This window comes from Callionymus lyra, chromosome 10 (assembly GCF_982586985.1).
Source record: "Callionymus lyra chromosome 10, fCalLyr1.hap1.1, whole genome shotgun sequence".
NCBI classification, from domain to species: domain Eukaryota; kingdom Metazoa; phylum Chordata; class Actinopteri; order Syngnathiformes; family Callionymidae; genus Callionymus; species Callionymus lyra.
In genome coordinates this window covers 6,786,785-6,812,787 of record NC_141827.1, presented here as the reverse complement: position 1 = coordinate 6,812,787, position 26,003 = coordinate 6,786,785, and the positions used below count along the sequence as shown (strand labels likewise).

At 39.2% G+C, this 26,003-nt stretch overlaps 2 protein-coding genes across 12 annotated transcripts in view; both read right to left on the bottom strand.

Moving 5' to 3' along the window:
* The window catches only part of eif4g3a (eukaryotic translation initiation factor 4 gamma, 3a), a 51,713-nt gene extending 34,428 nt beyond the window's left edge, over positions 1–17,285 (bottom strand). For 9 of the 10 annotated variants that reach the window (XM_087801385.1, XM_087801390.1, XM_087801386.1 and 6 more), the window contains exons 1-3: positions 16,700–17,285; positions 6,703–6,775; positions 1,266–1,433 (exon numbers count right to left, since the gene is read on the bottom strand). In XM_087801385.1, the coding sequence (XP_087657511.1) occupies positions 1,266–1,433; positions 6,703–6,775; positions 16,700–16,854 (396 nt within the window). In that variant the 5' untranslated portion in view covers positions 16,855–17,285. The remainder of the gene's footprint in view (positions 1–1,265; positions 1,434–6,702; positions 6,776–16,699) is intronic. The other variant, XM_087801393.1, reaches the window with a different exon arrangement.
* Positions 17,286–17,993: 708 nt separating this feature from the next.
* The window catches only part of ece1 (endothelin converting enzyme 1), a 28,440-nt gene continuing 20,430 nt past the window's right edge, over positions 17,994–26,003 (bottom strand). For both annotated transcript variants that reach the window (XM_087800420.1, XM_087800421.1), the window contains 9 exons: positions 25,422–25,532; positions 25,258–25,356; positions 25,110–25,187; positions 23,924–24,027; positions 23,545–23,655; positions 22,555–22,622; positions 22,289–22,479; positions 20,209–20,304; positions 17,994–18,825 (listed from right to left, as the gene is read on the bottom strand). In XM_087800420.1, the coding sequence (XP_087656546.1) occupies positions 18,649–18,825; positions 20,209–20,304; positions 22,289–22,479; positions 22,555–22,622; positions 23,545–23,655; positions 23,924–24,027; positions 25,110–25,187; positions 25,258–25,356; positions 25,422–25,532 (1,035 nt within the window). In that variant the 3' untranslated portion in view covers positions 17,994–18,648. The remainder of the gene's footprint in view (positions 18,826–20,208; positions 20,305–22,288; positions 22,480–22,554; positions 22,623–23,544; positions 23,656–23,923; positions 24,028–25,109; positions 25,188–25,257; positions 25,357–25,421; positions 25,533–26,003) is intronic.

The window sequence follows — 26,003 nt, the reverse complement described above, 5'->3', positions numbered from 1 at the left end:
AAACGTTCATTTACCAAACTGTGACTGTAAGTACGAGTCTGAGGGAGAACATATTTTTTAAATCTCTAATAAAACTCAATTATCTCTATATTTGTCCTCTGCCATTAAACACTCAATCAAAATTATGTTGAAGGGATTTTCTTGGTGTTATTGCAAGCCATGAGTTTGACTCTAAACTACATCTGCTCCTTAAAGAACTTGAACATATTTCACACAACTGTCTTGTGAACGTATTGTTTAACTACAGTAATTATGGAGCAGAGTCTGTGGTTTGCAAAGCAAGATTTGGGAGGAATATACATCTGTCCCTAAAGGTTGTGTGCATGACGTCAACACAAGGTTTTTTTTTTCCCTCCACTAGAAAAAACAAAACCAAACAATGGTGAACATGTTGAACTCTGAGTGAAATCTTGTTAACTAAGAAGGTAGAATGTGACGGACGAGTTGAACAATGTCGTTTTTTTACACCAACATTGATTGAACTGTTGTTTTGGAAGCCAAAAATTTAAAAATATCTTTAATGATCCTAAATCACTGACGCAGTTTGAAGACCTGGAAGCTCAGAGTGGGAGGTTTGAGACTGTGGTGGAGTTGATCTAAGATAACATCACCCTTTGTATGCCTCCATGTTAAAAACGCAGGAAAAACTGCTTTTTTTTAATGAACCTATTTTTAGTTTTCTTGCCTAAACATGCACAAAGATACACAAAAACACATTTAACAAGTAACAAAGAAAGAGCAGAAAGAGAAAGAAATACCAGGCTATCACAATCCATTTTGATAACTTACATTAACTACGCATGTGTGATTTTACTAGTGATGGTCTGATGAAGCTTCATGAAGCAGTGTCATTATTTTCAGACTCCACTAGATGGCGTCTCTGGACCACTTTCCTCGTTTTAAACTACTGTCCTAACGAACACATGTTATTTCTAAACTGATGGCGCCACCTACTGTCCTCTTAACAACATGACACCGTTTCATGAAGCTTCATCAACACATCACTAGCGATTACGATGTGTCAAGACAAACCGACTTCTTTCGTTTCATACCACATTTTTTTTGCTGACAAAGAAAACATTTATTGAGCTTGTGCGTCTCTTTTATGAATGTGTGCGTGTTTGTGTCACTTGACTAGATCTTGGAATGAAATGGTGAATTGCATGAAAAGAAAACTGGTATCTTAACTATACGTACAGTATAAAAGGAGGCATTTAAAAAGAAAGAATGAACGCAAAGAGATGGAGAACACTGTCAACACTCACCCCTCCGCCTGTCTCCCAGCCCTTAGGGTAGCGATACGGGGAAGCCGTGGGTAACGATACCTGAGAGAGAGCGGGCGAGTGGGCATGACCCGGCGGGGTACCCGCCAAACTAGGGTGTCCCTTTGTGATGTCATGAGCTGTGTAAGGTGGACCAGCATGCCTGGAGACCTGCGTCACAAACCAGGGAAAGGGTTTCAATTAACCGGGACATTATACACAGAGACCCACTAACAGAGGGTGAGAACACATGGCAGCGTCAGGACTCCACAGGTCATTAGTCGACGCTCCCGCTGTGGAATGTAAATTAAGCTCCAGGATTAGCTCGGTATGAGCGCAGGTGAGAGCCCGAGTCCTGCTGAGGTTTACTATGGCCTCATCTGCTGGACTGCGGTGCCAAACTCCTTGGGAAGGAACCAAGGCCTCAATTGGCAGATCTGGGTCAAGCAGTTGTATATAGACAAGCTGTACCTGGACCGTGCACTGGACACGGTCGAGCCTGAGGCCATGAATGACATCATTCACTTCATTGTGTTCATCACAAGAGCCCTGGAATCAATAAAACGATTGGCTGTGTTCACTCGTGTCACAACGCCATGTGAAAAAACACATTTTACAACCATAGTCAGATGAGAGTTGATAGTGATCAGATTGATGTGAGATGTTCCACAAAGTTAGGACGAAACAACAGTATAGTTAGTTTTATCCAATAAATAACTTTCTGGTTTTTATTAATAACTTTTATTATCATTTTTTCGATGCTAACTTTTGAGATGGAGAGAATCGTCTTGTTTAAAATCAAGAGAGGATCTGCTAAACAATAACAACGAAGAAGAGCTCCAGAGGGATCAATAAAGTTTATCCATCTATCTATCCATGTTTTTGTTTGGCAATTCAACCTCTGACCGCTAGTCAGCAGCAGTTCTAACGTCCTCGCGATAACTGTGAGAACCCAGCCGGCTCTAGCAGCTTTTAAAGACGATTTTAGGGCATGTTTTAGTTTTGAAAAACAAAGAATAACTTTGTAAATTTGTACTTGAACCTCTAAACAGTGAAGAAATCTGAAAAAAAATCCTGCAAATGCTTCTTTTGCGGAACACGAATATTGATCCCTGTGTTTGAATTCAATCAGCTGACGTCAAGAATATAACAACATTGTGTGTTTACTATGCTTTGATTGTTTTCCGAAAATTAAATGAAGAAATGTAATATATTGTTGTTCCTACAGTATCAACAGATATCGTATCATTGCCTCTATATCGTGATACGCATCTTATTCTTACCAATACACACACTGCAGCTCAAAAAGTAGGTCAAGCTGTCGGGGGCAGCTCTAATGTCAGTGGAGAGTCTAAATGGCGGATCATAGCATTAGCACTGTAGCTCTTTATGGTTGGGGAAAAGTGGCAAATAAAAGTGGTCGACGTCCCTTCAGAAAACCTTAGAGCTCACTGAATTTCCTTTTATACACTTCGATGAATGCAAAGAGTAAATATGTAACAATAAGATGACACTGTTAAATCTGGGCTTTGATTGGTTAATGCTCGTGTTTTTGCTCTGAAAGTTAAGTTTTCTACTGGAGCCTTTACTTCAGTGACCGCTGTTAAATACCATTTCAGTCGAGCAACTTCCTACATGACATCACACGCTAAAACAAAATTCTAGCGTCAAAACTCAACTGATGGATCAGAGGACACACTTTGTAGCACACATAATACATTTACGTTAGCAGAATGTGACAACGTCTCTGATTGGCTGAACCCAGTCCCATTTAAACTCAAGAGTCCTCAATACATTTCAATATTTTTTCGAAACGGACATTTAATTGGTTATCCTTGTTCGTCCCTTGAAGGTTTGTATTGCAATCTTCAGTTACCAGTGAATTTTTTTTTTTTTATTCAGGTTTCAGCCAATCACAGGCGTCGTCACATGTAGCTCGGACACGTTCTGTTGTGCAAGAATGGTGTCGGCCAGGGAAAGTAAGAGATTTTCTTTTGTTAATATAATTGTTTTTTGGTACAAAGTGCTCTCAAATGATTCAGTTGAAGTTACATTTACCCATGAAATAGCTTTTAAAGTCTTTGGCGTTTGCAGCATATGATGTCATCACGTAGAAAGTGTTCAGAACGAAACAGTAACTATGCCAGAAAAACACGCATTCACATGCGTTAAGGTCGCCCCCAAACATCTAGCACTAGCGCAACTGTTGGTATCAGTACTAGGACTGCTATATTAAAATGATAAATAATTAAAAATAAAAGGTAATACTATCATTTAAACAATTTCTATGCAACAATGTTTTCAAATCCTATCAAAAAAACGTAACCGTCTTCCAGGCATCACAACCGCAACATGGATCATAAATGTTTTTTAAGTGGGCGCTGGTCCAGAAACATGGATGCTCAAATGCGTCCTGACTTGACTGCAGGTGCTGCTAGATTCTCAGCAGAATCACACACTGTGACTGAGACCAGATACTGCAGGAGAACAGCAGGGGCTCCTGCAAAAAAAAAAAAAAAACGGTACACATTTCTCAACCAAAAACCTACTCTTAGGAGGGATTTTTTTTTATGTCTGCTCAACCCTGTGATGGGATTGGTCAAAGATCGCCAGGATACTTTCGAGGCGGTCTATATTCTCGCCTATATCTGGCTCCACGCAGTACGGCGGCACCACATCCCTCAATTTCCTTTGTGTGGCCCACTTCCCTCAGATGACCCAGGATAAAGCAACTAATCTAGCTGCCGTTGCCAGGGGAGGAGCCTGCTCCGGGCGAACCACTGATTCTGAGGACATACGGTTTGATGGGCTGGGGGAGGGGAGGCCAGCAGCTGTATAGGAGCTGTACGTGCAGACGTACCATCGCTCGGATCCGGTCCTCGACGGGAGGCTACACCCTCACTTTCATGGCTCATTAAAACATTACTTCAGCCTGAAATTCAACATTTCGTTTAAATACATCTGGTAAATCACACAATTGAATGATGTGAATATTATAAATAATTACTATTGTTAAAACATTCATGGTGAAATACACTGTACCATTACTGACAACCTCACGACAGTTTAAAGTTCATCCGAGGACACCTTTGTTTTTCCCTTTAAAAACACATGTTCATTCCCTTTTAAATGGACGGACAGCTGAGGATCAAAGGTACACGACACACCAAACATAAACAACAGAATGGTGTAAGAAATACTTCCGCAGACACAAAAGCTTGTCACCGATTGCAAGAATGACGCTTCATGTCAGCGTCTGCTGGGGTCGCCCTTTCAATAGTGTTGCACTCACACGCAGACGTTCAAAGGTTTTCTGAGGTGACCGACTCTCCCTCCATGTTTTCCCACCACCGGGTAACAAAGGAGAGACATTTTTTACAAGCGTGCTCTGCTCATTTACTAGTTTAAAAAGAACCACATGTCGTTATCTGAGCCTGTTTGATGCATTTAAATTCTTTAAAACTACCTCAAGTGACCTTTAGAACTTGCTTTATACATCTTTTTAATGACCAAGATATAATATTTTTTTACAGTTATTATCTTGATAATTAGTTACCTGAACTCCTCTGCTGAGATCCAGAAGATAAACTATAGATGCCGAATTAAGGGACCTCGTCTGTGTGAAATCTTAACTTTTTTTTTATCTTCCCAATTCCAATTATCGAGCGAGAAGCCGACATAACCGTCACGTCTACTTAGATTGAGATTTGACGCGTTGGAGTAACTAGGGAACTTTTAACGTGATGATGGAAAACACATTTATAAAAGTCGATAAACAATCATCCAATTTCCTTTAAGACATCTACATTACAAGATTACATATTTTCCCCATTAAAGACTTAATTAAAGTACAATATACACATACAACCGTTTTCATTATCTGCTGATATTGCCTAGAACAGATGTTACCAGCACTTAATTTAACCAGTGCCATGTCTCGAATCGTATACTTCCCTTAGTGCACTGGTTAGAAAGCATCAGGATAGTGTACATACTAACTAGTAGCAAATTCCCGACAGATAGTATGTCTCAAATCGAATAGTGCCACTACGCACTAACAAGAATTTACGCGACAGCTTCTTCTTCTACTACTGTAGCTGTAGGAACACTATCGACACCTGCTGGCAGCACGTTTTGACTGGATCAAGAAATATGAGAAACAAAATATTGGCGAGATATTAACGCCGGTATCGGCACCGAAGTCGTGCCATCCTCGTACTGCTGCTGAAAATGCACCTGTAAGTATATGCATTTATATATAAATATTTTTGACGTAACTTCCGTTTACAATGTAAACGTCATTGAGATTAAGTGTAGAAATTGTCCATCGATCCATACTCTGGTTTGTGGGCGTTTTAGTGACAATTAAGTGTGTATGGAGAACTACATTTCACATACTAATAATTGAGATGCACTTATGCGCCAAAAAATACTTTTTAAGTTTAAGTACGTAAGTATGCGATTTGAGACGAGGCTCAGGTGTAGATACTGAAGCTACATGGATCTCATCAGATGTTCAGATGATAGTTAGAGATACTAACACAAGTATACTGACTAGAGATAACGGTCATGACTGTGTGACAAACCATCTACAGTCAAATTAATATGGAGTCAGTGTGGAGACAAAGAAAAACATCCGCAGGTAGCAGTGAAGTTTTAGTCATTAAAGATCACTTTATATCAGACCACTTTAGTTTCCAATAAACCATTGGTTTCTACTCATCAGTGGTCGCTCCACACCTCACTCTCCCTCAAGTTAAAAGGTGTTCCCAGGTCAACCAAAAAGCATAATCTCTCCAGCAAATCCAGGGTCAGCCAAAGGGCCTCCTCAAAGTTCAGTATCCCAGAAGCAACTGACCAGGAAGGTGTAAGGAAAGTAATATGCCTTAAGCCATATTAAGCAGCTCTCTTTGATGTAGGGGAGCAGCGCTTCTACTTCCACTCTCTCATGGACAACTACAGCATCTCAGCTTGTATCAGAATTCTTTATCATTCTGTAATACACTAAAGAGTAGGAATGTAAAATTCTCTCACTCGTGAACTCCCTCACCTGCTGTCGCCCTCAACATACATCTTGATGATGAAGTTGAATCGAAAAACCTTAGGTAGGAACATTTAAATGAGATCAACATCACCACTTAAAAATGTTGTTTAACTTGTTTATTCACTGTCACACTTGTTTTATAATTTCCTTGTTTAATAGTTCCCCTTAAGAATCTTTGTTATCTTTTGTAATCCGTTTGTAAGGTGTCCTGAAAGGTACCTTATAAATAAAATGATTTATTATTTTATCATGGAAACGACGCATCGGGGGATCTGAAAGGCAATCGAGTGACAGGTATTCCAAGTAAACAGAATACTTGTCAATACATTACAACAGTATAGTACAGTAAACAAAACATATTTGAAAAAACATATTTTTGCCAGTTGCAATACTTACACTATAAACAGCAGCGACTCCAGGCTGTGTGGGAAAGATCCGTTCATCCAGTGATGGCTGAACCCGTGGAATTCTGGAAATGCATGTTTTAAGGTAAACTGTATTTCATGAATGAGACAACAACAGTTTTGAGAAACTATTTTGAGGAAATGCGAGTCCACGTATCGACACCATAAACATTTACACCAATCATTTAATTTCGTTTGAGTCAGGGGGGTTTTCCTGAACGACCCAAACGCATGAACAGTTTGATATCTAGGATTCCCAACCTCCCCTGCCCTTCCTAAAAAGGCCCCATTCGACAGAGCACACAATGTACCTTCACTGTCTGCAAGTGTGAAAAGGAAAATCTGAAATGGATTTCAGGGCCAGCAGGGGCATGTCAATGGAGTAGCCGGAATATAAACTGTCCAGCATCTACTGTGTACTGGGGTAGGCTTTAATCAAATGGATTAAAAATGCTTGATTTATATTCTTTGGATTCTCTGATATTAGAAAAACCTGAGCAGTTTACCTCTTAAAAACTAAAACAAACAGCTCAGATATACAAAAAAAAAGCACAACAACAGGAACAACACGTGAGGTCATGAGGTTCAAAACTTGCTCAGGGAGTCTACGACGGACCAGGTTGACAGACAGTGTACTCTCTGCAAACGTAAGCAGTGCCTACAGGGCAACCATTTCTCCTGGCTCACGGCCAGCCCAAGATACCAAAACGACAACACAAGAGCTGGATTAAGAAGTGAAAAGAAACATTCATTTTTCAGAAATGTTCGTGTGCATCTCCTTTGAGGCTCTTCCTCTCAGTTTGCTGGTGTTGCTTTGCTAGAGTGAATTACATCTCTGCGGGATAATGTATACATTCGGATGATGTAAAATTATTTGGGAAACACAGCATCTTTTGGGAAAAAATGCTCAACAGCTGCATGCCTAACAGTGAAAAGAGGCAAGCAACAGCAGAGCGACACTGATCTGGATTCACCAAAAAAAAAGATTTTCTTAGAAATCTTCAAGCAATTGCAGCACAATTAGCAGTAATAATAATAATTAACAGTATTATCTTGATCTTTAAAGTATGTACTTTTTTGAGTATTGTTTTGATTGTTTAAGCGCTTTGTGACCCTGGTCTCGAAAAGCACTATATAAATAAATATTACTTACTTACAATTGGCAATTTATTAGAATAACAAAAAATCCCAAATATCTTCCTAACTGTGGAATATTTGCAATTGCTCAAATGGCTGGAATAAATTATATTCATATTGCATCAAAAAAGTTAAAAATAAAATAAAATGTTGCTACAAGAAGAAACACTCCGGGGACGTGGCTTTAGGTAAAGGTAGGGCTGGGTATTTAGTTATTAATTTGATACCAGTTCCTGAGCAAAACCTTTACGATACTAACTTTATGAGTTAAAACTATGATACTGATCAACTGATAAAACTATCACAAAGAACAATAGTAAGAATCTCGAGTTTCATTTTTTAGCTTTGGTAAATATCCACTTCAAGCTATCTGACTGTAAAGAAGAATACTTGCTTACAAGTAACAAATTAATCTGATGTTCACCGTCTTTGTCAAGTATTATTTGTTCCACACATTAAGTTTTAATCATGGGCAACAAAAGATGAAGCACGGGACGACTGAAGCATTTTGGTTGGCGACACAAAAGAACTGTAGTTCAATACCGACAGTAGGAAAAGGTAATGATATACATTTGTGGCATAATGAGGATTCAAAAGTTCAAATAGACGCGTGCACTTCGCAACATGTAATAACCCTGAACCAGTTTAAAAAAGCTACAGTAAGCGCCGTTGGCCATTACCATGACTCATGTGAGAATTGAAGTTTTCTCGTGACAATGCATTGTATGGCCTCGAAGCAGAAACACAGTGTTCCGAGGTGAATTAAGGTCTTAGAAGTACTGCGTGTCGACGCCAATACTAGAGCAATGAAAAAGAAAAGGGAAGCGATTGAAGCATCTTAAGCCACAAAGACTGCTCTGTTCAATATCCTTTGGCTTTGTATTGGTTGTTTTTTGTATTCAAGGAGCAAACAATTATTCATCAGAACAAAAAAATCCAAATCCATTCTCAAACACACTTTGATGATCCTTGCCTGATCCTAATCCAATGGGTTTAATGAAATTAACTTGCTGGGTTAGCAAAAACAATATATAAATCAGTGGCTATATAAGATTAAAAAGAAAATAAATCAATAATGATTAAATCCACAAAGGTCTATGGGAGAGAAAAACAAAATAAAAGGTATTATTTGGATCGTTGAACGTTATTACTTTTGAAATATAATCATGATAACTCACTGCTTCGACCAAACATGATATATATCCTGTACATAACTGGAATTCCTCATCCCTCACTCAACATTATGTAATCTATCACAATTAATGTAATCCGTCCACGACAAGCACAGACAAATCCACCATCATCGGGATCTAAGGGTGTCTTCGGCGTATGCAGGTGAAAGCTCGCTTGAGAAACAGACTCGTCTTGTGCTCCGGGGCTGTTGGGAGAAGGTTAGGAGCTAAGATAACACGGCTCGGATAATGATGTCAGAAAAGACAGCTGAAACCACAAGGGGGTTCGCCCGCGATTTGACTTTTCCATCAGTTACTCTAAAAACCCTTCACACCGAAACCCTGCTAGGAGAGGACGAGGTGACGAAACTCGTATTTCTACCAGCATTTCAATGAAGTATAAGCCATCACGACCTGCCACGGTTTGGCCAGCGATGACACACGTTCTCTCCAGACCTCATGTTCTGGCTGGCAAGGGTGGGAACGAAACTGATACACGGGGAAAATTATTTTCTTGCTCATCCCTTTTCATCCTCGTCCCTCGCTCCATCATTCATCTGAAACCAGAGCAGCTTATGGGCGGCACAATTATCCAATTTACATGGTTACGTTGACGGAGAGGAGCCAGAGATCCATCACGATGGCATCTCATGCTGCGAGTGGCTCTACCTTGAGGTTATTTCTTCACATGGAAAGCGTGGCTTTGAAGAGAACACACTTGCTATTAACATAGACTTGTGTACAAATACTGTGTTTCACTGTTATTAACTGAAGAGTACATAATGACACTGGTTGTACAGATTCCAAAGTTAATTATAGATACACTGCAGATTGCTTGACGGAATATCTACTACACAACACCATCTTCACGCCTGCTTTTACTCCCATTTAGTTTATCCTCCCAATTCTGTTTCATTCTAAAACTTCTTACCCTTCTTTCATTGCCATTATTATACGATAATCAATCATGCTGGTTTAAAAGCTCACTCCATCCACTCACTTCTTTTATCACTTATCTGACTCCGAGTTGAAGGCACAACATTCGCTCTGCTCAGAGAGAATACTTTCATTCCAAAACTGCAGTACTCCAGTTTAATGCAGTGTCCCAGGTCTGCCCCAGAGCCACAACACTAGACAAATATAACCAGGTAGTTTTTCCAAAGGCATTCAAACTAGACGATGAGCAGCCTTGACTCGCTAAATGTCGAGTATTTGGAATTTATTTCAACTTTCTATAAGCACTTCAGGTAGTTTTTCAAGGATGAGTCCAGCTACCCTGCAGATAGAACTTATTTTACCGGTACCCTCCGTCTTGTAATGTTGTTCACACAACAGTAGGTGAGGGTATGAAATTAAATTGACTGGTAAATTGAGAACTTTGCCTCTTGGCTCAGTTCCTTCATAAATGAGAAGAGTAACTTTACAAACCCTAGTGCCTTCGGATGGTGCACTGGACGGGCTGGATTAAGTGTCATTCTATAAAAACCATTGCCTTTCGTGTCTGGTTCAGTTCATAAGATCTCGGAAATTATTAATACATACATGCTTTAATCTAAACAATCCTATACCGTCATACTATTTTTAACCGAAAACATTCAGGTTTAGAGTGTTTTCCTGAATTGAATTACTTACTACTACCTTCAATACTATACCAATGCTTTTAATTAAAAGTATAGTTTCTGATACATTAGATATACATCAGTGCATGACGAGGGAAAACGTGTCAAAACTTAACATAAATCATACTAGCAGCTCAAAATACTCATGACAGTGGATACATCGTAGGCAGGCTTGGTTGCATCTTGACGTCCCTTTAACTCACAGTGAACTATGAGCCCAATAAGGGGAGAAGCTACTGTTGCCGATGTTTTATCATCGGTTCCGTGAAGCCAGTGTTGCTGAAGACGGCGCCGCCAGACTTACAAACACAAGAGAGCAACTGGAGAGGATGATACAGCTCAGACAAAAGTAATCTGCCATCGATAAATCAATTGATTAACTAGATCTATGAGGACAACAATCGCAGCCACGAGTGCAAAACACAAACAAAAACAAAGTCAGCCAGCGTCACTTAGCTCTATCATCAACAATCATTTCTGTCCCAACATTCATCAAGACCCGTCACTTGACTGGAAGAACTTTCAGAGAAAGGAGTTCGGGAAGTTAGCGGAGGCGGCACCAGATGGTGACGACTCCGACCCTCGTCCTCCAGGCTAGCCAGCTCGTCGCTAACATTTATACCAGCACACACACATTAATGGATAAAAGCCTTCAGTGGCAGCTTGATGTTGCCGGGACTGCTCTTTCACTGCAGTACTAAAGGGTTGGACTCTTCTAAACCACAAAAAAAACGCAGATTTAAATGAACTCAACAGGCGAAGCTGCTTTGAAAGGTAAAAATAAAAAAGGTATTGTCATAACTGAAGTGTTTTTTTTTCAATCAGGCTTCGTATCGTCACCAACAGAACCAGGTCTAGACGACAGAGGCAGGACTATTGAGAGTCGGGATGACTCAAGGTTAGTCTGAGGCCGAAGCTGTCCGTCTGTGATTTCGTAAAGAACTTGCTCGCACTTTCAATTGTTGCAAGTCTTCCAAAAAAGAAACATTTTTGTGCATCAACTGTGAAGCAATGTGTATGTTAAGAACACGCTAGAAATGATTGTCAACATAAATTTAAATGGCTAAACAAGGTTAACAGTTAGGTAATCTTTGCTTATGAAAACATTTTCTTAAGAATTACATCGCCATATTTTAGTTTTTTTTCCATATATTAACAGTCTTTATCCTGGTGAAAAGCCACACAAATCTATAGCTGCAGGCAACTGTAGCAGGAAATGCATGTCATTTTTTGTTGTATTGTTTTTATACTTTGCAAACAGTTGCTTTAACTATGAGATTTATTGATGAATCTTTTGTACGGTCTTCTATGAAACTAGGTTAAAGTTTTCAACAGTCACGGTTCCAAAAGGAGACCCACCTCCTCTGGAAAGAAAGCCCCTACATTTCGACGAATAACGACTCAGCAGTTTATTTATAACGCCCTACAGTAAGTAGGCTTTTGAGATCCATTTCACAAGCCGACTGCACACACACACACACACACACACAAAACAAGACGACAGTGTTGTGGGAAACACCAGCTGTATACACATGTGACGTCGGTCAGTTCTAGAACAAACTACAGTGAACTTATTTTTTTATGTTTTAATCAAATTCAAGACGGAGATGTAAATAAAATGGACACTTTTGGAAAGTCTCTTAAAAAACGATGCCAGACAACAGGAGCTCAGGGAAACAGGACGTGGGGATAAGACCAGTACCCTCAGCTGAGCCAGCGACGGGGTGAGGTGAATTGGGAGGGTGGAAGGAAAAAGAGGGAGGGCTCAAGCCGGCCGGGTGACCTGGGCCTTTTGTTGGCAGATGGTGGGAAGCGCCACCTTGGCCTCCCGCTCTGAATGCTAAGCAGCAGCGCTATTGTCTGGCAAGTGCAGCAGCAGACGAATGTGCCGGGAGCTTCTCAAGCGACTTAGACCGGGAACAAACCGCCAACATGTTCCACCTCCACGTTCAGGGGATGCCATGCTTCAAGGTTCTGCACACCGCTCGGGCCAGACAAAGCATAACATGTTCCCAAATTCTTGACCTCGGGAGGTCAAAGCAGTGGGGTCACAGGAATGCCAGTCTCACATACTCAGACGTTTTTTATCCTCTACTCAACGACAAAAGGTATAATTGCCACACGAAAAGTAAACAGCTTGCATTGCTGGCATTTTTAAATAATCCAGCGCTAATGTTGCCCTGAGAGGCAGGTTTTTTTTCCCAAAGACATTAACGCTGAGAGCAGATAAGAAGACCCAGAAGACCCACATTAATATTTTATAATTAGTCCTTCAAGTAAATGAATGCAACACAGCCATTCTGCTCCAGCAAGTATATTGAAGTACACGGAAGTGTCAACGAGACAAAGAGGAAATAAGAATTGTGGGCAACAGATTGAGTAGGCAAAAAAACCTCACTATTTCTTTCTTATAACATTTTAGACCGAAATGACGCAAACCACGTGCAAAGCTGCCTTTGTTTGTTTTGGATTAGTGAGACGCTAGAGATTTCCTTTCTTTGGTGTTTGACTGCTAAAGCAGTTGTTGGATTACAAGCTTACTTGAGTTTAATAACATGTAACGTAGGTTTAGCCGCAAGAATCTGATCGAGCTGCGATACTCGCACACCTTTTTTTGAATTGCGGTGTCAGAGTGGAAGATATCATCGAGAAAATAATGACAATAATGAGAGAACCGTTACCATTACTATGAGGTAATACCTCGATAATATACATGGCGTGGTCGTGTGTAACCTCACAGCAACAAGGCCATGAGTTAATCTTTACGGACTTTGTTATCTGGTGTGGGTTATCCAAGGTACTTGTACAGACCCGAGTCAGTCTGCGTGTACAATATGTATTCAATGTGATGAACTCGTGACAGACGTGGGCAAAGTGTGACCCACGGGGGTAAATAATACGATAGAACTAACTCAACTCTTCATATACAGTCATTTATTAAAGTTATTTTTTCTAAGTATTTGCTATCTTCAATGAGTAATGTTTTGGATTTTTATGAAAATAAAGTGCTTTTCATTTACATTTATAAATTGAATTATATGAAATTAGACCAATTACATAATGGCATTATAATGTTTTTCTCTTTTGCATTGGAGGCATATTATTCTCTTTTTTTTTTCATTTAGAATCTTTAAATATAATAAGATTTAAAAAATATGTTATTGTTCCTTCTCATTTTGGTTTAATTGCTTGTACACCTCTCACCCTAAGTAGCTGGGACAGGCTTCAGCCAATATATCAAGGTTAATTGACAGATCGTAGATAATTTATATAGACTAGCAGAATAGAATATATGTGATCTCCAATTCACGATCCTTTTGATTCATTTCTTAAATGAGATTGACCACGAAAACCTTCAAATATATTCAACAGTTCAACGAAACCCAAGGTCAAGAAACTAGCTCTGCCTAAATAAACAGGAATAAACCGCAGGGTTCTAATGATCACCATCAACTACACTCGGATGCAAACGGGTGGCAATGAGCTGAGGAAGTCTTTTAAAAGTCAACATCGCGAGGAAAGTGACGCGATGACCTTTGTTGAAAGAGTTCCAGAAGCATCTCATTTAACCACTAATGTACAAAACTCTCTTGACTACTTGACGACTACAGTACCGACGGCTCGAATCAGAAACTGACGATGCATTGATCAAATGTCAAATCGAGGCATTGTCAACGAGCAATATTTCATAAATGCAGAATTATCAGTCAATGGAAAAGGGTGTCCAGATATTAACTTCTGAACTAGAGTACAGAAAAGTGTCATTATACTCATCAACATGAAACCCAATCACCTTAAGACTGAGCTGTCAAACCAGTGGATTTTTAACAAAACCAATAAAAGAAAACCAAGAAACAATTAGAGGGAAGTAAGATCCCTGGAGATCACCGTTTACAGCAGCCACTAAATATTTCATTGAGGTGGCCTTCTCTGGCGATAGTAGAAGAGACTCAAACGTTTTTTTCCCCCCTTTCTTTCTTTTCCACCAACAAAGAATGGCCAAGAAAAACCGATATATAATTAATCACTTTTTGAAACGACTAAAACAATGATGAGGACCAGCCAAGACGACCCAAGTCACAATATATTTTCTTAATCAATTTTAGGAAATTAAGATGCGTTTTACACAACGTGAATGTTTAAATAAGAGCCAAAAGCTTCCAAACACACTTCCAGAAACAAGTGCAGGATAATGTTGGAGGGAAGGGAGGGAGTGTTGACCAGATAGAAGGGTGAGAGCATATGGGGTTAACTGATAAACAGTGCGTCTTAACTTTTAACAAAATGTGACAATCTAAAAACATCCCCTGTGCCTGTTTAAAAAAAACCTGATCACTATCAGTACAGTAAACAAACACACCTACACTTATCAGCCGTCATGGAAGAAAGTATTTTCAGTGTCAAACTAAATACAAAGAGAGTCTCCAGTCTCATATTTTGAAATCTAAGATTCAATAATTAAAAACCCTGAAAACACAACGCCCGTCTGTGAAACAATGGAGTGTTTTGACCCTGCCATGATCCGCTAATTTCAAATATCTGAAACAGTGAGCGACTGAGACAACAAAACATCCGAGCCTGGCGCGAAGCTGTCGGATCAGAGAAGGAAAAAAAAACAAAAAAAAACGACCAGCTGCGGGCAGGAGACATCAGCTTAAATCAGCAGACTCACACCACCGCCACCTTGCTGTAAATAAAACAGGCGATGACATAACCGCAGTGACCCACTCCACCAAAAGTAGGTTACAGTATCACCGGACAATCTCTGAGCAAACTCACTTTCATACTGGTCATAAAGACCAGGTACAGTGATCGTATCATGACAGAAGCCTGACAGGGATAGTTCACCCCAATTTCACTTATTTTCTACTCACCCTCATGTCCACTAAGATTTGGGATTATTGTCAGAGTAATCGGTTTCTTTTGAGAGTTATAGACAAATGTTTGTTCATTTTAATGTAGCGACTGGAGCTCAGTTGTCTTCGTCGCTTCATCTTCGTCCAAAAAGACACTTAAAAACATCCAAATACTGCTCGTCTGTAACGGGAATTGAAGCCTCAACATAAGAAATTGTTATTCAATTAATAAGAAAAGTCTTTGTTTGTAGCTTAGTGTAGCTCGTCCCTGAGATCACAGCTATACAGATGTCAAGAGTATCCATGAGGCACTGGGATCTTCTGCAAACAAGTTTAAAATATAGAATTCTTCCAGAACAATCTTTTAATGTCGAGGCTTCAGTACAAGATGGACGTCACAGAGGAGCAGTATTTGGATGTTTTTAAGCGTGACAGTGAGCGACAGTCATATGAACATTTCTGCCTATAACTCTAAAAAGAAGCTTTGATCTTATTTAATGTTCAATAAAACCAACAAAATGACATGTTGTTCAAGTGCTAAAATGGGTCAGTGTGACAGTGAGACCGTTAACCCTGATATAAAACTATATTTTAAATGATAATTTTTAAACAATAAGACGATCTGTTAAGTCATAAACACGTCCAGGTTGTTAGATATTAGCATGATGCTAATGGGCTGACAGGCCTGTCAAGGTGTAGCAGCCGCTGGTTTATGTGGGAAAGAGGAGGCGCGGCTTCCCCTCGGAGCGACGACACCAGTCGCTGTAAACACGAACATTAAACCCCTTTTAAAACCACTTTCACGTACCGTCTGGTGACGGAATGTCTTCCACATCTGACTCGATCAAGAACCTGCGCTAATGTACGTAGTTTAGCTCGCTAGCTAAACCCGAACAAAGCCGGTAACCAGGGGGGGGGGACTGCCGGTGAGCAAGTTTTTAACCCCCGGTCCACGGGAGGAAAGACGCATAAATAAACGCAGTTAATGCAGGGATAAAGAAATCTACTTAAATGTCCATTATATTCAGAATTTAAAGATGTTTAGCTTCAAGACCCGGTGCGATAAGCTAACGCTAGCTTACTTAGCTAATTGGCTAAAGCGTTCCCTCCCCTCCCTGCGAGTTCATCACCGCCGCATCCACCTCAACACCCGGCGGCCCGTCACCCCGAAACACCGCAGGTGTTGTCACAAAAAAAAAGGATACTGTGGCGGCACCGCCTGAGGGGCTGCCGGGGCTCCCGGCGGCAGCGACACGGAGGTCAGGGTCGCCCGCAGCTGGCTCGACGGAGACGGACCACCTCCGGGTCCGCTGACTGCGACAACGGCGGCTTTGGGGACCACTTTCGGTGGCAAACTCATCGCAAAAACCCGACAAATAAAAACAAAAAAGGCGTCTTTTTTTTAATAAATACAGATGTAAGCGACGCCTACATGCATGGAGCAGGCGCGGCGGACGCAGCAGGCCGAGGAGAACCGAGCTCGAATTGCAACACGGGCGTCTTTTTTCATGGAGAGTCGCTGCTCGGATCAGCGGCGCAATTCATGGGGACGGTTCGGAAGGTTTAGCCTCCCTTTAGCCCGTCCTGGAGCCTCCGCGGATCCCGGGCCCCGGTTCCTCTCCCTCTCTGGGGGGAAAAAAAGCAATACTCGCCGCGACCGTTGAGCTCACTCGGTGATGGACCTGGTGGTGTCGACGGGCGTGTTTTCGATCATTTTCCCGGAGAGATGAGAGACTTCGCCAACATGGCGTTGCGGCCGCTTCCAGCAGTCCGGGTAGGACAGACCACTCGGCGATTCTCGGCCAATTACGGAGGCGCTCGGGAGAGCTCGGGCGAAGCTCGCGATCACGTTGAGGATGTCAACACTTTTTCAAAACGACTTTTTAAATGTATTTATTTTAACGTAAATATATAGATTTTATTCCATCATTCATTTACAATTTATTTTTAAAATATATATAAAGAAAAAAAAATATCGCAACATAAAACCGATGTACAAAGAATCGAAATTCAAAACTCACGTTAATGGTTGAACCATAAACTTTCTCTTAATAAAAAACATTTTTTAATAGTATTGTTTTAAAAAAAACAAACCTAAAAGATATTTTGCTTACTGCGTCTCAAAAAAAACAATTGTTAAACCGTCGGTGAATGACTAGGACGCCACCGTCTGGTCATCGCTAGTATTACCATTGTCATCATATAAATATAAAATATATAAAATATAAATAATTGCATCATAGTATATGGCATCGTGTCACCATTTTCTAGAATCAAAACTTGAATATTTTAACTTTTTCGATTATATTATTAATATGTATTACGGAATCAATCATCTCTTTATAAAAACTATCTGTAAATGTATTTATTTTAAAATAATTTACCTGATAAACAATAATCTTGATCCTTGAATTTACCGCCGAAGACCACAAACTGTGAAAGTCAAAATAACTTCTTAATAAAAGCTGTAAAGACATAAACAAATTAAGTACACAAGTGTTTTTTTTTAAACGTTTATTTTACTATACAAAATAATCTGTGATAGCAACAGAACAAAAGTGTGGAACATTACGGGAAGAAAAAAAAAACATTAGAAATTGAAATAATCCTTTAAAACTATACTTCATTCCCATTTCCAGGAATAGCAGACATTAAACAGGCATCAATATGATCCTTCGAACAATCTTCTCCTCACAGTCGAAAATGACTTTGTTGACGTGATCTTCAGTAATCCAGAAAAACAACCACATACCTTAAAAAAAACATTCATCCCATCGTGTCAGAAAATATATATTTACACAAATTAACAATTAAAACTCCTCAAATATGGCTTAACAGACTTGTCACCGCTTCACTGTCGACCATAAATAAAAACTACAGAAAAGTAAAGGAGAAAGTCCAAGAGCAAAATTACAAACATTGAGTGGAGTTAAAATATATTTTTAAGACTGATCCCACACGTCGTAAGAGTTCCAGTGTTGAAAAAGCAGATATAAAGAGTGAGATTTAACTTCGTAAGTATTGCAATATTCCATTCAGGGCAACTTTTGACTCTGAAAAGTACTGGACAGTGGTAAGGCATTTGGATATTCAGTGGTTCTGGTGAAGAGTTCCTCAGCATTAGAAGTCAATGGGGGGTGCAGGGGGGGGGGGGTTACCAGAGGTCACATTTATGTTTGGGGTTCATGGGAGCACCGGCTTTGCAGCCGAAGTGCTTGGAGAACTCCCGTGAGTTGGAGATGGTGCCGATGACTCTGAACCTCGAGGGACTGTGAGGGTCCGTGATGACGCCCTCGTGCGAACTGTCGGGGGTCCTGACCGAGCACCAGATCTGGAACAGCACCGAGACACCATCGTAAGCAGTAGTTCGGGATCAACAGCAATTTACAAAGTCCTTGAATCAGTAAAATAACTTGTACAACACAAAGTGAAAAAAGACTTATAAACATGTAACACGAAAAATATTTGTATATTAAGTGTCTTCAGTGTCCTCGAGTTTTCATTTCTTGTTTATTTATACATTTCCTTTATCTTTCAATAAGCAGACCCTTCTTTATCTCCTGTAATCTTGTTAGATGATACTCAACTGCATCTTGTTTTAAGTAGTTTACCAGAGGCCTCCTGCAAATACTGTCGTTTTTTAAATGGTTGACTTTTCTCCTCGTAACGCTGCCTCTTGACTGGTTCAGATTTCTCTCAAGTACTGAATCTCATATTCTGCACAATAAATACATCCTTGTTTCACCGAGAGAAAACTCTTGATCTTGTTTTTGACTCATCATCCATAACTTTTTTTTCTATTTAACAGTGAATATTTGCCTTATTTGAAGCTGATATTTCTAAAGAGTCTAAACTTTCATGTCCAAACGTCCGTCTTTGACCCGGATTTAAAAGTGGATAAAACATATTTTAAAATATCTTTAAAATTAAAAGTGATAGTTCACCCAGAATCCAAACTTCACTCATGTTCTACTCACCCCCATTATTAGTTATAGACAAAAATGTTTGTTCATTTTAATGTAGCGACAAAAAGACACTTAAAAACATCCAAACACCTCCATATACTGCTCGTCTGTAACGTCTATCTTGTGTTGAAGCCTCGACATGAGAAATTGTTCCGGGAGAAATTCTAAATTCTAAGCTTGTTTTTAGAAGAAGCTAAAAGGCTAACGTGCTACACAAACAGGAAGTACTCCGCTTGTGATATTTACCCAGAATACTTCCTGTTTGTGTAGCGTGTTATTGCTTCAACGTCTGCTACAAACCACCACGAACCACAAAGCAAACCAAGCTCCAGTCGCTACATTAAAATGAACAAACATTTTTGTCTATAAATCTAAAAAAGGAACAGATTACTCTGAAAATAATCCCAACTCTTAGTCGACATGAGAGTAGAAAATAAGAGAAGTTTGAATTTTGGTATCAATGTTTTCCATATTAAGGCTACAGGAAAATAACTTTAGGCTTTAGGTGAAGCTGATAAATTAATGTTTTGTTAAGTTAGCAGAATAAACTGGTTGCATATAAATATATTACTTGGAAAAAAAACAAGATACATTACTTGTGATGTTTATCTAGATCAGCTTTAAACTTGGTTGCATATGAAACCATTGATCAATGATGAGAAAAATGCAGTTCCTCCTCAGAATCTCCTTCCAAGAGTCTTCACAGATACTCTCACAGAACCAGGTGTGTTGTGAGTCGTGATGCTCACCTGAGCGAACCCGACGAAGAACAGCTGCTGGTTGGTCATTCCCAGGGCAGGAAGCAGCGGCTCGGCTCCGTTCTTCTCGACCCACCGGCCGTACGCCTGCAAAGCAACACATGGTCCAGTTAGTTTTGCACTTTCAACGACCGGTCGCGGGACCGACTCGTGTCTCGGATGTAAAGCCTTCCTGGCACGAGATGAGCTGCTGCTGCTGCTGCTGCTGCTGACCTTTCATTACATGGAAAGAATGCATCCATGTGAGGAAGAAACCAGAGGCTGGAGTCCCGGCACCTGTTATTTCCAGCCTCCGACACACAACCTGCACTTTCCACAACAAATGTGTGACGTTTGAACACATGGTGTTGAAACTTCAATGTGACACAACTTTTTTGCAACAACCTCATCGTCATCTCCAGGAATTTTATAATAAGTGACGACAGCTACACATTTGTGTAACTTTGTGTATTAAATACGCAACATATTAACTGCCTCGTCCAGCTGAACAACACCAGAGACACAATGTTTTCTTTCCATAAACAGTGTGTGACAAAAATATATGAGCAGACACTTTTCAGGGTTAAATGATGCTTTAGAGCAGCTCAATAAAAACTGAGTTTTTGTTGTTATATTCTTACGACTACCTACATGTTTTGCTTTCTTAGAAGGTCTGGTTTGAAGGACATCTTAAGACGTTTTTATTTGTTCAGGCTTTTCCTTGATTTTCTGGAACTCCTGTTGTGTTATCAGTTTTATCTTGATCTTTAAAGTATATACTTTATTGAATATTGTTTTGATTGTTTAAGCGCTTTGTGACCCTGGTCTGGAAAAGCGCTCTATAAATAAAAATGACTTACTTACTTACATCAGGCTGAACTTTTCTATGTGTAGTTTTATCTTTTATTTCCTGACTTAGAACCCAGGAAGGGTTATTTTGTTCAGTGTCGCACTTTTTCCGTTTCACACTGACCTCGCATCAGAGAAGGAAAAAGTTACTTTAAAATCTTTCAAGGTCATGGGCTGAATTTACTGAAGTGTTAAAACTCAAAACTTGACATCCTTATTAGCCGCACACGAACAGTCATCTAGTTTGATTTGCAACTATCCAGCGGACTTATTTGAAAGTGGAGTTAAATTCTTACTGAAAGATATCAGCCCTTGAATGTTCCTGGCATCAAATTTTACATTTTGTTATAAATATTACCACCTAAAACTATAATCGTCACATATTAATACATTTAAATTGAGAATATGTTCATTAAATAAAATATATAGTATCAAATAACCTACTTTGAGGTGTTTTTTTCAAGTCATAGCATAGCATAGAGTAGAGTAGCAGAACACAGCGTAGCATAGTATAGCATTGCAGAGCATAGCATAGCAGTACATAGCATAGCAGAACATAGAATAGCATAGCATAGCAGAAGATAGCATAGCATAGCATAGTATAGCAGAAGATAGCATAGCATAGCATAGCAGAAGATAGCATAGAATAGTATAGCAGAACACAGCATAGCATAGCAGAACATAGCATAGCATAATATAGCAGAACATAGCATAGTATAGCAAAGCAGAATATAGCATAGCATAGCAGAACAAGGTGTAGCATAGCATAGCATTGCAGAACATAGCATAGCAGCACATAGCATAGCAGAACATAGAATAGCATAGCATAGTATGGAAAAGCAGAACATAGAATAGCATAGCATAGCAGAACATAGCACAGTATGGCAAAGCAGAACATAGAATAGAATAGCATAACATAGTATAGCAGAGCACAGTATAGCATACTATAGCAGAGCACAGCAGAACACAGCATAGTATATCAGGACGAAGCACAGTTAGCAGAATATATAGTATACTATTCTTCTATTCTATAGTATAGTATACTGTAGTATAGTATAGCAGAGCACAGCACAGCATAGCATAGCATAGCATAGCATAGTATATCAGGACAAAGCATAGTTAGCAGAATATATAGTATACTATTCTTCTTAATTACAGCCTTTTCTAAATCTTTGTTTAGTAAGACATTTAATTTCCAAACACAGAGCTCTGAACCTGGTAAAGTACGAGGAGTTGATCATACCTTGTAAGCAGCCTTAAGTCCTCCGTTGTCGGCGATGTTTTCCCCCAGAGTGTGTTTTCCATTGACGGGCTCTTTGTTGATGCTGTAGTTGTTGTATTGATCCACCATGCACTGCGTCTGCTTCTTGAAGGCCGTCACCGACGAGTTCTTCCACCACGAGCGCAGGTTTCCGTCCTTGTCGTACTCCCTCCCTGAGGGGGAAGGTTCGTCTTTGAGTTCGTGCGACAATAACAACAAATACATTCTTTGGGTGTTAACGTTCATACCTTGGTCGTCAAAAGCGTGAGTGAGTTCGTGTCCCATGACGACGCCGATGCCACCGAAGTTCAAGGCTCTGGCAGCAACAAGAGATGATTTAGAACATGTTTCAAAGCAAGATGTCACAGCTGCTCTTTCTCCACATCCTTTCATCACTTTAGTGGAAATCACTCCACAGAAAGTTGAGGAAAAAAACTATTGTTCGCGCCTTTTTATAGTTCATCCTACTTCCGTTTTTGGCACTTTTCATAGAAAAAAAACATCAAAACGTGCGGCTCGATCGGACTCGAACTGATATTACTTTTCAGACTAGAATATGATTTTTTGGCGACCTAAGTTGCAAAAAACTGACAATAAATTTCAAACAAAATTGCAAATCTGGATTGAGATATCAAAATATAAGTGTACAAAAAAGCATTAATTTTGAAAAAAGAAAAGAAGAGAAAAAATAAATAAATACATAAAATAAATAAATAAAAACTAAAATTGTTTTTTTTTTTAAAAACGTATTAAAATATTTAGAATACTATTTGCTCTACATGTCAAGGTTAGATAATTACCATTCTTCTTTAAAATGTTATCATTATTTTAAGGTGTTTTATATCCTAAAATGATCAGGTATATACATACATTTTTCTTTCTTTGGAGTGCACGAATGCTCCTTCCCATGATGCAACACTAATAGACTCAGGGACTCGTTTATTCCTCGTGCTATCAGACTGTTTAATTCTGAGTTTGGGGTCAGGACTGAAGTGATATTCTATGTAAATCTTTGTATCCTTTGTCTTTGTTATTTTTCTTTGATCTATGTTCTTGATCTTGAGACTTAGATTGTGTCATTTTTCACTTTCTTTTTATTGCACTTTGTTCTTGTTTCCTGAATTTATTGGCCGTGTTGCTGGAAAAACAATTTCCCGAAAGAAGACCTCCGGAGGGATCAATAAAGTGTATCCATTCATCCTTCCCAATAAGAGCTTTGATGACGTTTGGTGACTCACTTGGGCCAGGACCGGCTGTAGAACGGAGTCTGTAGAATCCCTGCAGGCAGAACCATCTCGTTCTTGGTGGGATTGTAGTACGCGTTGACGGTGGGAGGCGTCATACTCCATCTGGGAAACACAAGGCCCGTGTGTCACTGACGACAACAACTCTGAATATTGACTCGGTTACTGAGAGAGTGTTTGTTTAGAAGACATGGGGACCCTTGACCCCCCCCCCACCCCCACACCGCTCGCCCACACCATAGACAAGGATCAGCAGAGGGAAGTCAGTTGCTCGGGAACATTGTTGAATAGCTGCAGTATTCCATTGTGTTCTGCCAAGTCAGCGATAGTGGGCGAGCAGTGAAACAGGAGGATATGGGAGGAAACGACTCACTGGTTTCTGTTGGGGGTTTTCCTCAGCTGGTCCGCCATCACTCTGGCCGAGAAGTTGTAGTACTGCATGACGTTCTGGAAGTAAAGCTCCGACACCACCTCAAACTGGAGGAGGAGGATGATGCAGATTATTGAACAATTTAACAACTTTAATGTATCTTATAATCTATTTATTATTGAATTCGATAACTTCTATATTCAAAGGTTAATTATTTTTAATTGTTTTTATTACATTAAAAAAAAGAAGGAAATAAATATTTTTGTACAACATATTTTAATGTTTTATTATCATTATCACCTAAAACCCCAAATCTTCATGGATCGTATTGAGAATATGTTTTATTAACTCAATTATTTAGTATTCAATAACCATGTTTAGATGATTTTTTTCGAATAGCATAGCCTAGCATAGCATAGTCACCAGACTCTACCAAAAGATTACCGAGCTACTCGATCGAACCTTCAGCCAATCATTAGACGCGCAAACGATCATGTGACACTTGCATGTAAATCTCTTTTATAATGTATTTATTATTGAATTCAATGACTTCTATTTTCAAAGGTTTATTCTTTTTTATTGTTTTTATTTAATGAACAAAAAAAAAAACGATCATCGCGTGTAAAACTATCACGACAGATTCCAAAGCACTAGTACTGTCTGGTGATGCTATTGTACTAACATTTTATATTGACTTTAAAAGGAATTATTGAAATATCAAATTCTATTTTTTAAATCAATTATACAAAAAAGAAAATCAGCCTTTCAATATACATATTCTTTCCAACAAAATAATGCTTTAATAAAACAACATGGAATTATGTTTTGGAATTATTTGATTAAATAGAGGCATTTTTATTTAAATAATAAAAAATCGAATATTTTCTAAATGAATGAATATTTTCCAAAAAAAAAATTTAGAAAATGTATTATTTCAATTAGAATATGTGTCATATATTATATAATATATAGTAGGAGTCATTTAAAAAACATTACAACATTTTTTATTTATTTAAATGAAAAAACCTATAAATACAATTAAATTTGATCATTCAAAAAACTGGATTAAAAGCTTTAAAAACAAGATTTACGTAAAGAAAAATAAATCAAATTAAAACATTTGAAATGGTAGATCAACATCTATAGATATAAACTTTCTAGTTAATGTTTCAACTCAGTTTCCACCTACATCATTGAACACTTTGTCCAGCTTGGTGGCGTTCATGATGAACTCTGGGTACCCCACCATGTTGTAAATGGCATCAGCCTGTGGAAGACAGAACCGTCAGTGAAGTCCTTTGACAGCAGGTGGCAACAGCTGATCATTTCCTAACAACCTTTTCCTTCGCTGCCTTTTTAGTGTCGGTGTCCATCCAGCTCACCGACTTCAGGCCGTCCTCGAACGCCCACTTGATCTGTCCCACCATGTCTTCGGCCTGAGGGCGAGAGGGACGTCAGCTCCGACCATCTATTGTCACGGCGCCACTTTCAAAACACCTACGATGGATTTGCTGTCCTCGGAAAAGGTGCTTTTGACGAACATGGCTCCGAGAGCGAAGCCCAGGGCGCTGTCGGTGTCGGTGACGCACAGCTTCCAGCGAGAGGTGCAGCTCTGCAACATCAGATGGTGTCAGATCAGGGGGTTCAGAGAGAACCGGGTTTCACACGACACAAGAGACGACAAAGATCTTAGAAATACTCTTTTTTATGCCACATTCTTGAGTGAAATAGACACGATTCAAGGGCAAAAAACTAATTTAAATGTCTTTTTAAAGGCTTGTTTTATGTTCATTCGCAAAAGAAGTATCTGTGGAAGTCATTAGAATATTAAATATTTAAATTGAATGTTTAAAATGTGAATGTTTTCAATTAAATGTTGTTGTTCTTTACTACAATTACTATTTAAAAAATATATACAATTTAATTTAAACTTTAAAAAAAAAATAATGTAACGATTAAATAATTAAATATGTAATTGTACATAAAAAAGGTAAAAACTCAACTTAAATTTAATCAAATGAAAAGAACAAAATAGAAAAAAGTCATAAAACAAAGAACTATATTAAAAGATATTTTAATAACT